This window comes from Brachyhypopomus gauderio, chromosome 1 (assembly GCF_052324685.1).
Source record: "Brachyhypopomus gauderio isolate BG-103 chromosome 1, BGAUD_0.2, whole genome shotgun sequence".
NCBI classification, from domain to species: domain Eukaryota; kingdom Metazoa; phylum Chordata; class Actinopteri; order Gymnotiformes; family Hypopomidae; genus Brachyhypopomus; species Brachyhypopomus gauderio.
This window is the reverse complement of record NC_135211.1, coordinates 3799078-3811725: the sequence shown is the minus strand read 5'-3', so window position 1 is coordinate 3811725 and position 12648 is coordinate 3799078. Positions and strand designations below refer to the sequence as shown.

Here is a 12648-nt window from a genome sequence, read left to right as displayed (position 1 = left end):
CAATCCCATGAACAAACAAACACAGGTGTGACAGTGTGGGACTAATGTTAGGCATTAGTGTCCACTGTCTAATGTATATCACCAAAGGGAGGACACTTGGAACTTCCCCATTTGTCAAATATCTCAATGAATTGCAGTGTGCGGCTGAGTTTGTTTGGCTAATCTCCACTAATGGATGATCTGTAGAGTTTGGTTATCACTGTGCATTAGACTGTTTTTGTTGTCATTTCAGTTTAATCACTATTGTAGGATCTGTTGGAAAGGATAGTTCAAGAATTGTGTCATAGAAGCAGTCAAGCTTTTCATGTTGGAGATTTTAAGAAAAACTATTGCAACTTAAAAATTTGCTGACATTTTTTGTCTTCACTTCAGGTACATATATAATGTTATAATTAGGGGTGGGACGCGATTAAAAAAATTAATCGAATTAATTGGAAGCTTTGTAATTAATTAATCGAAATTAATTGCATTTTAATCGCATTTCAGTATTTAACATGAGAAATATTAATTTAAGTTTGAATGATGAATGAATCAATGAACATAATCATAAACTTCAACATCTTGTTTATTTTTCCACCAGTCTACTACACAGACCAATATATGTGTAGTGTGCAGAAAACAGTTCAGAACATTGGAAATTCTGACCAAAAATGTTTTGCTCAGGATATTGGAAGAATTGAATAAATCAGAAGATGTTTTTTAATACCATTTTAGATGGTATATTTTTCTTTAATTTCCCAGGCCTCTGCCACAGGCATTTTCATAGTGCCTATAAGTGGTCTTCTGCATGCTCAAAGCAAATGACTGGATCTTCATCATCTATAGATTCATCATCTATAATATGAGCTGTCACACCAATATCATTCTTGTTGCTAACAGAGGTCCAGTGATCCCCAGTCAGAGCCACATTTGTGGCACTCTTCACAATAACCTGTTTTAACTCTTTCCTCATCATACAGCTGCTGGATTTTCTTCGACATTGTCTTTCTGGGGTGAGTTTCCCAAAACGTTCTTAGCGCTAAGTACTTCGTAACCTCGTTCTTACGTACGAGGTTAAGAAGTACTTGGCGCTAAGAACGTTTTGGGAAACTCACCCCTGGACGGTAGTTCGTAACTTGCATCAGTTGACGCAATTCGCAGCGCTTCTTGTAAGCATTTATCTTCGACCACAGGGAGCGGACAACACAAATAATGTGACGCGTCATGTATAAACGCGTGCGGAGTTGCGCGCTACGGCCACTCGCGAAAGTTTAATCCAGACTTAATGGTCCAATGAAGGTACTTTAAAAACCAGGACATTTCCTCACTTTAAAAAAAAACCCGGGACGCCCGGGACAGGATGTGAATTACGGACGTTTGGTCACCCTATCGTACTAGGAATACATTTAGCAGCTAAGTTATCATTACTGACCTGCGCGTTAAGCTGGGCGTACACTGTGCGATTTTTGGCCCATTTTCAGCCAATTTTTCACTCGTTTCGGCTCAATCGCGTGTCGTGCATCATATAGTTCACACAGGTAAACGAGGAGCGATTCACACCTCACGACCAACTCCCAATCAGAAATCGCAGCGTCGCAAGAACATCAAACATGTTTGAAATTCAAATCGCTCCTCGTGAGAGTATCGCACTGTTGAAGCAGCTCCACGAGCCGACTCTCCCTGCGATTTAGTCGTACAGTTTGAGCTGGAGCTGAGTACACGATTTAAAATATCGCACAGTGTATGCCCAGCTTTAGCCGCAACATGTTTTGCGTTGAGGTGGTAATGAAGGGTGGAAGTGCTCCTGTGATAAGCGAACTCCTTCCTACATAAAGTGTAAATAACACTATTTTTGTTTGTACTTCCATCTGGAAGTTTCATATTTTTTAATTTCCCATCCACAGGCGTAGCCTCTTCAGTCATCTCCATCATGATCTTATTGTGTGTCCATAATCTGTATGCCCGGAACTCGCGTACTGAGAAACATTCCATGGTGCAAAAGTGTCTCGTGCGTTAAATGCGTAAATTTTTTTAGTGCGTTAACTTTCCTGTAATTAATTAATCGAAAATACCGCGTTAAAGTCCCACCACTAGTTATAATCTGTTTCAAAAAGCAAAATCAATTTCTGTCCATTTTTTCTTAGAATGATTTGTTGATAAGTAATGGTTCAAAATAAAAAGTAGGCATTTCCCTGGCTTGTCCAAGGATGCTACAAACATCCATATTTGCAAAATATGAAATTAAATTAAATTAAATTAATTGGCAAAAGTATAAAATGCATATGTAGTGGCGATTTCTGTCTAACGCCAATGAGGATGGTGGTAAGTTGTTCCCGACACGCAGTCAAGTAAGCACTCACAGACAGAGAAATAAAAATAGGATAGGCATAGACAGACAGATATGTATAAAAATGCAAACATGTCAGGTAAGTATACCACTAATTTATGTGTATTATAAGTTACCATCAACATGATGTACAATTCACAAATATGGCTCCAACACACTGGCCCCTAATTGTCACTGTTACTGCAGGACAATTCTAAACCATAATGAAAGGGAGCCATACGTACTCAATAAAGGCTATACAATACAGGTGTTCCAAAACCTAATACACAATACATTAGCCCATGCACAAAGGTAACCATAAAAAACCAAGAAACACCAAATGAAATGCTAGTCTTACATTTTGTTTCCATTCGGGTCCCCCCCCCCTTTTTTGTTTTTTATTTCAGTAAAGTTAAAAAAGGTAACTGATCAAGTCCAAGTCCAATGTACATGTAGCGCCACCTGTGAAAGTCCGTAGGTGTAAGTGTATGGGCTGGTGTGAGAGCACGCACAGGAATATTTAGATTTGTCAGTACTGCAAGTGTGCAATCAGAGCCTCTCTGAAGGTGCTTCATCACCTTCGAGAAGAAAGCAAAGCTTACTGATGGGTCTCTGCAGCACGTTGGTCTTTGTTTGCACCAATACGCTTCGCACAAGACCTTTGGGGCCAGGCAGGTTCTTAACCACCCTACCCAGGGGCCAAGAATTCCTAGGTGCTGCTGGGTCTACCAGCACCACAATGTCATTGATTTTGAAATTCATTTCAGTGTGGAGCCACTTCTGTCGTTCTTGCAGTAGTGGAAGGTATTCCATAGTCCACCTTTACCAGAACTGATCTGCCAGGTATTGGACATATTTCCACCATTTCCTGCTGTACACATCATTTTTACTAAAAAGACCAGGAGGTGGCAACGGTTCACTCTTCAACTGCAGTAGGTGGTTTGGTGTCAAGGGTGTGAGATCATTTGGGTCACTAGAGGTTGTAGTAAGCGGTCGGTCATTGAGAATGCATTCAGTCTCACAAAAGGCTGTTTGCAGCATTTCGTCGTCCAGTGTTTGTTATCGTACAATTGAGAGAAGTGTCTTCTTAACCAGGCGGATAAGTCTTTCCCATGCTCCTCCGAAATGAGCTGCATATGGTGGATTGAACAGCCACTTGACATGGTTTTTTAGCAGGAATTCCTGAATCTTTTCTTTATCCAGCTGATTCCGTGCCATTTCCAGTTCCTTCTGTGCGGAGGTGAAGTTGGTGCCACAGTCTGTTCTGATGGTAAGCACCTGACCTCTCCGACACAGGAACCGCCGGACTGCATTCATGCAAGCACTGGTATCCAGACTCCATGCTACTTCTAGATGGATTGCCCGGCTTACCAGACAGGTGAAGAATACTCCCCAGCGCTTTACCCGTGAGTGACCACTCTTGGCCTCCACCGGACCAAAGAAGTCAATACCAACATGGGAAAATGGTGGCAAGTTGGGAGTAATCCGATCCTGTGGCAATTCCACCATTTTCTGCATTCCAGGTCTGGCCTGCATCCGTCTGCAAAACACACAAGATCTAACAATGTGTCTAGCACAAGAGTTAGCCGAAGGGAGCCAGAATTTTTGTCTAAGTTTTGATAGCATGTGATTTCTTCCTGAATGTCCATTTTGCTGATGAATATCCCTCAGGATCAACTTGGATATATGTGATGACTTGGGGAGTATGATTGGATTCTTTGTGTTTACGGATATCGGTGCTTTACCTATCCGTCCTCCAACCCTCATGATGCCATTGTCAATGCATGGATCCAGTCTGAATACAAGGCTATCAGATTTCACTGGTTTGTTCATTTTCATCAATTTCAATTCTGCATCCAGGTAGCAGTGCTGTTCATAACAAATGATTGCCTTTTCTGCTTCATCCAAATCATCCACAGTTAAGCATTTTTGCTCTAGCTCACCTTGGCATGTGGATGTCACTTTGTCTCTGTCCTTTCGACTTCGATGCAGAAGGATGCGTTTGAGCTTCAGCAACCAGGCAACAGCTCTAAGTAGTTTCCTCCAAGAGGAGAAGTACTGAATCAGGGATGAAGTTGCATTAATCTCCATCTTCACACAATTCACAGTAATGGCATGTTTTACCTCTACATCACAGCTGGGTATGTAGCTCAGATCTTCTGGCATATCAGGCCAATCTGATTCCCCTCTTGAAAGCAAGGGAGGACCGTGGAGCCATCTGTTGGACGCCAAGAGTGGTTCAATATAGAGTCCACGTGAGGCATCATCTGCCGGATTGTCCTTCGAGCAGACATACCTCCACTGGTGTGCTTGCGAGAGGCTGTAGATTATTGCAATGCTGTTAGCAACATAGGTGCGGAACCTTTTGGTTTCGTTGTGAATGTATTTCAGCACAGTTGTGCTGTCTGTCCAGAAAGTGGAATTCTGAAGATCTATGTGTAGCTCTTTCTGGGGCATTTTGTCGACTTTCACAGCCAGTGTGGCAGCAGCAAGCTCCAACCTGGGAATAGTCATCTGCTTCAGAGGTGCTACTCTTGATTTCGCCATTATAAAGACAATGTGAATGTCTCCACTGCTGTTCTTAAGACTAAGGTAGGTCACCGTTCCATAACCGGATTCACTGGCATCACAGAAATGATGCAGCCGAACAGTCTTCACCGGGCCGAAACCCTCAGGTTTTATGCACCTGTCCACTTCAAATCTGTCCAGCTGTTTCAGTTCTGTCATCCATCTTTGCCATGGCTTGTAGAGTTCTTTTGGAATGTGTTCATCCCATCCACGATTATCAATGCACAGTTTTTGCAGGAATTGCTTGGCCTTGAGAATGAAAGGGCATAGGAAACCCAATGGGAATGGGATGGAACTCACGACTGAAAGGATGGCTTGCCTAGTGAGTGATGTGCTCTTGTTGGCAACCTTGAAGGTGAGTATGTTTTTCTGGATATTCCACTGGATTCCCAAGGCCCTCTCAAGGGGTGGTTTTTCTCTGTCCAGGTCAAGTTGTTTCACAAGCGTGGCTCTGTGACTTTCAGGTATTGTAGCAAGGACCTCACAGCTGTTACTTACCCACTTGTTTAGGGTAAATCCTCCTTGGGCGCATGCTTCCCTAAGGTTGTGCGTAAGCTGGATAGCCTCCATCACAGATGCCACAGATCGAAGGCAGTCATCTACATAAAAACTATGTTTGATGGTGTCAAGAGTTGTTGCACTAAACTGCTCTGAGTTGTCAACTGCTGTTTTTTTTCAGGGCATAATTGGCGATGCTTGGAGATGACACAGCACCGAAAAGATGAACCTTCATCCTGTACGCTTCCAATGGCTTGCTTGTATCCCCCTGTGGCCACCAGAGGAATCGGAGGAAGTCACAGTGATGTTCATGAACACGTACTTGACAGTACATTGCCTCGATGTCGGCCATTACAGCAATCCTTTCTTCTCTAAATCTCAGAAGAACACCCAGCAGGTCCGCACCCTGGAGAAGTTCTGTGTTCAGTGATTTGCCCTTATAAGATGCAGAGCAGTCGAATACAACTCTCAACTTGCCATTCTGCTTGTGGTAGACTGCGTGATGAGGTATATACCAGACCATTCCATCATTACTTTGCAGCTGGCATGTAGGCACCTTTTCTGCATAGCCCTTGCTGAGCACATCTTCCATAAATGTGGTGTACTCACTAGCGAAAGCAGAATCTTTCTTAAATTTTCTAGCTAGACCCACTGTACGTTGTACTGCCATCTGCTGGTTGTCTGGCATATTTACAGCTTCATTGCGAAAAGGTAAAGATAAATGATAGCGACCATTTCTAAGCACGACTGACCTTGTCGTCACATCCATGAATTTTTTATCCTCAACGGACATCTCGGTTTCCTCTTCACATTCCTTTTCAGGGAAATCATGTTTGTATTGTCTAATAAGCGTCTCTCTTATGTTCTCCAATGTGATTCGGTTAACTGTTGCGGGTCCCTTGTCACCTCTTTCCATAGCAGAGCAGGAATTGAGTGGACCATTGACCACCCATCCAAGTAATGTCCTGACTGCATATGGTCCATCACTTTGGCTATTTAAAACATCCCATGGTTCCATCGCCTTCGGTACGTCCATGCCGATCAGTAGCTCTATATCAGCATCAATGCTGTCCAGGGTTATGCCACTGAGGTACGGCCATCTTTTGATGTCGTTTGCTGTAACCAAATGGTCCTTTGACACTGGGATTTTGGCTTGTGTGTATACAATGGGTAACTGAAGGAACACACTGCCATCAATGTTGCCAACTTTAAGACCTTTGAGCTCATAGCATCTCACCATTTGCTCCTGTCCCATCGTTTTCAGGGCCACCTCAGTCCTGCGTCCGCTGACATTAAGCTGGTGCATGAGCTTGTCAGAGCAGAAAGTTGCTGAGCTGCCCGGGTCAAGGAATGCGTAGGTCATTATGGATCTGGAGCTTTTGGGTGACTCAATGATGACTGGCACAATGGCCAATGCACAGTGACTGGCCCCTGTAACATGACTAGCTGAGATGAGTGCGCTATTAACAGGCGCCTGAGTTTTGACAGTATACTCACAGGTAATGTTCAGTAAGGTATGATGTTTATGCTTGCACAGCTCACAAATGGCCCTATTGAGGCAGTTCCTGCTAAGATGTCCTTTTTTAGACACCCAAAACAGTAGCCATTTCTCTTCAGATATTCTACTTTCTCTTCATGTGCCTGTGATTTGAAATTTTCACAGTCAGTGATGTCGTGCCTATCTGAACAGCAACTGCATGTCATTGACGCTGGAACGTACTTGTTGGTTTGCTGCGTCTTAGCTGTCTGTGCTGTTAACTGAGGGTTAGACAAGGTGACAGAGGTCATGAAGCTGCTTCCACTCTTTTGAGACTTTGCACTAGGCTTGGCTCTAGAGATGGGCTTGCTGATTGGGTTATCTCTGATGTCACCAAACACTGGATGGAGTAAGATGGTAGACTGGCGTTCTATGAACTCCACAAGATGAACGAACTTAATCCGTGTGTTGTTTTGTTGGGATTTTTCATACACTGTGGTTCGCCAGCGTTCACAGAGTTTGTAGGGTAATTTGGAGATGAGCAGTTTAAGATTAGATGTTACATTCAGTTCATCCAAATGGTCCAGATTTTGCATGGCAGTAAGACATTCTCTTAAATATAGTACATATTCAAGGAGAGCCTTTCCATCATCAACTTTCAGTGTTGCCCAATTAAAAGCCTTGTCTAAGTATGCATTTGCAATTTTCGTTTCATTTCCAAAATGAGTTTTCAAGAGCTCTTTTGCCTTGGCATAACCTTGGAGGGCATCCATATGCATGCAACTTTTGACGATATTCTTTGCTGGGCCATCAGTGAACTGCTCTAAAAAGTACAATCTGTCTTAATAATCAACAGTATTTTTTTCAATAGAATGCTCAAAGGCAAGCATAAATGGCTGGAATGACAAGGGATTACCACTAAAAGTAGGCACTTCTCTTTTTAGTAAAATGGAAAGATTTAGCTGTCTCACCATTATTTCTGTAAGGTCTCTCTGCCTGTTCAGCTCTGTGTCGGTGGCTGGAGTGGTGTTGATTCCGCCACATCGTTGCTGCTGGTTTGTGGTGGATGGCGCGATACCCCTGGAGCTGCTTTTTAGATGTCGCACTTGTAACCCAGGTGGGAAAAGAGACAAATAATTAAACAGATCAATAGATTTATATACATTATATAATAAGAATTCATATATAATAATTTGTATAAATAATTCTATTTCATTTATTCACGTCGGCAGAGTTTATTTATAATTATACATCAATCTGATCACGAGGTGTGGTTAGCCAATCAGCTTAGAGATGTGGAGCAGGTGAGCTGTTTCCGCGCTTTTTCTCATCCTTTTTCCGGTTCTAGTGCGGTGGTGGAAGAAGCTGCGTTTCTAATACGTTGGTAAAGATAAAAAATATATATATTACTCTGAACTAGAAGGAAGTGGAAACCTTGCATACCGGGGGAGCAGAAGTCAGGAGGTACAGAGGGATTAGGCAGGAGACAAGGTCGGGGACGTAAGCGAGGGTCAGGACACAGGAGAGCAGACAGGATATAGAAAGGCTTGGTACGCGGCATGAGTCGGCAATACTTCGCAACTGAGATGTGCTGGTGAAGTGCTTAAGTAAGGCTGAAGGGGGCGTGGTAATGAGGGGCAGGTGAGGTTGATTAAGAAAGATCAGGTGGCATTCCTGACTAGGGTTGCAGCGGTAACCGGTTTCACGGTATACCACGGTATTAAAATGCACGGTTATCATACCGTGTGCGTTTGCTTATTACCGGTAAAAAGCAAGCCAGCGGAGAAACTGACCCGTGCATGCGCAACTCCGCTCCGGTTCAGCTACTAAGCACACAGCAGTGAGAATGGCAGAAAGTGCATTAGACTTAACAAATTTTTTAACAAAAAAAAAGCTTAACTAAAATCAGCGGCGAAAATGACGTAATCGCGGTGGCTCCGCTGGTGAGCGCGGGTCTCGCGCGCTGTCGATTCGCGAGGTCGTGCACGTCTCGAATTTTGTAACTTTGCGCGCGTCGCGCCTCAGCGCAATGAACAAAGTCATGTTTGCAGGGTTCATACACCTTTATAAGGTGGAATTAAAGCACTTGTACGTAACTTTAAAGGTCCGTTTCAATATTTCCCAGCACCTTAAACTTAATTAAGTTAAATATTTATACATATACTCAAAATAATTCGCTTTTTATTAAATTATTTAATGGTTGTTTATTTTCAAAACGCCCAGTCTTAACGTCTTCACGTTCTCTCGTGTTTCGTCCTGGAATTACAAGAGGCTCGTATTTGTTAACGTAATACAAAAGAACTGTGCCGAGTCGCGCGCTACGGTCACTAGTGAAAGTGTAAATCCATAGATTTTTAAGGTCCTTGCTTTCACTGGATGTGAAAGATGCCATTAATTTACATGCGTTCATTTTCAAAATTTTACGTGCCTGTTTTTCATATGTTAAAACCAGACTCGGTGTGAAAGCCTTAAAATAGAAATCTCTATTGTGAGGGTCATGTCAGAAATAAATCCTCTCTTTCTGCAGTATCTGGTTATATTCTAACTTGGCAGTACAACGGACGTTTACAACAGTTGTTGATCAGACACTGACCCAGGTTGAGTTTATCAGATATTAAATAATTTAAACTTAAATAATTGTACTGAAATCCATGATTTAGGTTTATCTAATTTTGCAGTATTTATTTAAACATGTGTACAGCTTATTTTTTTAAAGGAGACATTTTGTATACAATAGTTCCAGGTTTCTACAATAAATAGTTAATTGAACAAAAAAAACTTGTAATTTCTTTAAGGGTCAGTGTATCTTTTAATAATATACAAACTAACTGTGATACCGTGATAACCGTGATACCGCGGTATTTTCTGAGACGGTTATCATACCGTGAAAATCTCATACCGTTGCAACCCTATTCCTGACACATTGTTACGTCAATGATACTCAGTTGTATATATCTTCAAATCCTGATTATGCCTGTAATATTAACAACAATGAGTGAATAAAGGACATAAACAATGGACAGCAACTCACTGTTTTCTTCTAAATTCCAATGAAACAGAGGTTCTACTGCATGAACCCAATGATGCAAAAAGCATGGTTTGGTCTCACAGTGTCCTCATTTCACATCATAACCCACGTGGTCGACTGTACTCTCCACATGGAGGGTTTTCATTAGACCATATAATTATTACAATTACAGCTATTTGTAAATCTTTGTCCTATGAAGACTCTTACTCATCAAACAACCTTACAGCATCAATTTGAGGCTCAGTTACAAGCCCAATTTTTCAATCTAGGTTTAAGACTTATTTACACTGCTCTTATTTAGCCTTTTATGAGTAAAATACAGAGCCTGGAGGCCCAAGTCGTAGTGTGTTCAAGAAAACTGAGATGTTGCCCTTGAGCAAGGCACGTAACCCCAACTGCTCCCTGGGCGGCGGGCTAGGGCTGCCCACCACTCTGGGCACGTGTGCAACAAAGCCTACTAGTAATCCCTTGTGTGTGTGTGTTCTAAGTGCACAGATGGGAAAATGCAGAGGACAAATTTCGATTGGGGTGAAAATCACATTTGACAAAAATATGGCACACATACTCATAATTAAAGCTCTCAGAGCAAAATGCGATTCATCCACGTATAATGCCATGCTGTGCCCCCCAGCACTGCTGCTCAGACCATTCTGAATACATACCATTGAACATGATTAATTTGCTTTGAAGTCTTTTATTATATGACATTAGTACATATTGTACAGTCACATGATGCATGACAATTGCATTGTTACATTTTTTATTACACACTACGTCGAGCAACAGAGGAAGTATTGTTTAGAAATTTTACATCATATGATGTCAATTTTAGCAATTATACAGAATTTTGATCCTCTTGACATCAATGGTGGAGAGTTCCTCTCTCTGTCCAATCACCACTGAAGCATCAGGAATAGGAGTGATGGTGTACTGGCCGTTAACAGAGAAAGCAGTTCTTCCATAGTGCATCACGGAGGTGTAGTCATATGGTGTGTTGAGGTTGTTGGTGTTCTCCTTGTTAAAATTGGACTGCATTGATGGGTCAATGTTTTGCCAGTTGATCCTGACATACTTGTCACGGTCGCTCCTGGTATGCTCATGGTAGAAACCGAGCGCGTGGTTCAACTCATGCTCAACGATACCATGGTACACACATCCGTCTTTGCTGAGAGAGATCACCTGAGAACCACCTGTTCTGCCAATAGAAGAGTAGCACCTGAAAGGCAGGGAGAAGGCTGTCCTGATCACAGACATCAAGCAATTGGCAATGTGTACAAAACAGGAATAACAGAAGTAAAATAATTCAAATAGTTTCCTGCTCTCACCCATTTAGATTCTGAATGCTGATGTAATCAGGTTCAAACGTTCTGCGAACAAAGCGAATGCAGGTTTTGCTGTGGAAGGATGCCATGGCACTGGTAATTACATTCAGGTCAGAAGAAGCTGAAAAAGAACCAAGCAAAAACATTAAGAAATAACATCAACATCAATGTAAAACCTGAACCTGAATCTGGAGGTTTTACTTACAGAAATCATTGCTCACGACATAAGGGACCTGCACTACTCCAGTTGAAGACTTTTGCCAAAAGCAGTTGTTACTCCGGCAGACCAGAGCATTCCTGGTACTTGGCACAAGTATGTCTCCCTCCACCAACTGTTCACTAGATCCTTCATGCAATCATGGACAAAAAAGGGATTTGGGTTGCAAAAACCAAATAACAGGAACTTCAAATGAAATGTTTTAGCATTGCCATAGTAAAATGTTTAGTATTTATCAAATGTGTTTATACATCTTAAGAGAAAGCATGTTAAAATAAAAAGAAAACAACCAGCAACTTGTCTGACCATTGTTGATGGTGATAATGCGTGAAATGATGTCCACATGCTGAGGTTCTGTGAGAGGGAGAGCCTGGTAGAGACCCAGCAGCAGGGCTAGAATGTAGAGAGAGGCTCTGGGCTCCATGTTGCTTCAGTGTGAGGAGATGATCTGGATGCTTCTACACTCTAGCTCAATGTCTGAATACTGTCCATCCTGGCCTTTTATACACATGGACACTTATATGACCACAATCCCATGAACAAACAAACACAGGTGTGACAGTGTGGGACTAATGTTAGGCATTAGTGTCCACTGTCTAATGTATATCACCAAAGGGAGGACACTTGGAACTTCCCCATTTGTCAAATATCTCAATGAATTGCAGTGTGCGGCTGAGTTTGTTTGGCTAATCTCCACTAATGGATGATCTGTAGAGTTTGGTTATCACTGTGCATTAGACTGTTTTTGTTGTCATTTCAGTTTAATCACTATTGTAGGATCTGTTGGAAAGGATAGTTCAAGAATTGTGTCATAGAAGCAGTCAAGCTTTTCATGTTGGAGATTTTAAGAAAAACTATTGCAACTTAAAAATTTGCTGACATTTTTTGTCTTCACTTCAGGTACATATATAATGTTATAATTAGGGGTGGGACGCGATTAAAAAAATTAATCGAATTAATTGGAAGCTTTGTAATTAATTAATCGAAATTAATTGCATTTTAATCGCATTTCAGTATTTAACATGAGAAATATTAATTTAAGTTTGAATGATGAATGAATCAATGAACATAATCATAAACTTCAACATCTTGTTTATTTTTCCACCAGTCTACTACACAGACCAATATATGTGTAGTGTGCAGAAAACAGTTCAGAACATTGGAAATTCTGACCAAAAATGTTTTGCTCAGGATATTGGAAGAATTGAATAAATCAGAAGATGTTTTTTAATA

The 12648-nt window shown here is 41.7% G+C and overlaps 1 protein-coding gene across 1 annotated transcript; it reads right to left on the bottom strand.

Moving 5' to 3' along the window:
• Window positions 1–10704: 10704 nt before the first annotated feature.
• Window positions 10705–11943, bottom strand: LOC143526284 (hatching enzyme 1.2-like). Its single transcript, XM_077020911.1, has 4 exons — window positions 11722–11943; window positions 11404–11544; window positions 11202–11319; window positions 10705–11092 (listed from the first exon to the last, which is right to left on the bottom strand). The coding sequence occupies exons 1-4, from the start codon at window positions 11837–11839 to the stop codon at window positions 10705–10707; spliced, it is 765 nt and encodes a 254-aa protein (XP_076877026.1). The 5' UTR covers window positions 11840–11943.
• Window positions 11944–12648: the final 705 nt, after the last annotated feature.

Excerpts from the sequence above, each read along its gene's own strand:
- LOC143526284 (XM_077020911.1), bottom strand. The coding sequence starts at position 11,839 with ATGGAGCCCAGAGCCTCTCTCTACATTCTAGCCCTGCTGCTGGGTCTC. Across the intron at positions 11,545-11,721 it reads CATTATCACCATCAACAATG|GATCTAGTGAACAGTTGGTG; the intron begins GTCAGACAAGTT and ends GATTGCATGAAG. Across the intron at positions 11,093-11,201 it reads AGCATTCAGAATCTAAATGG|GTGCTACTCTTCTATTGGCA; the intron begins GTGAGAGCAGGA and ends CCTGCCTTTCAG.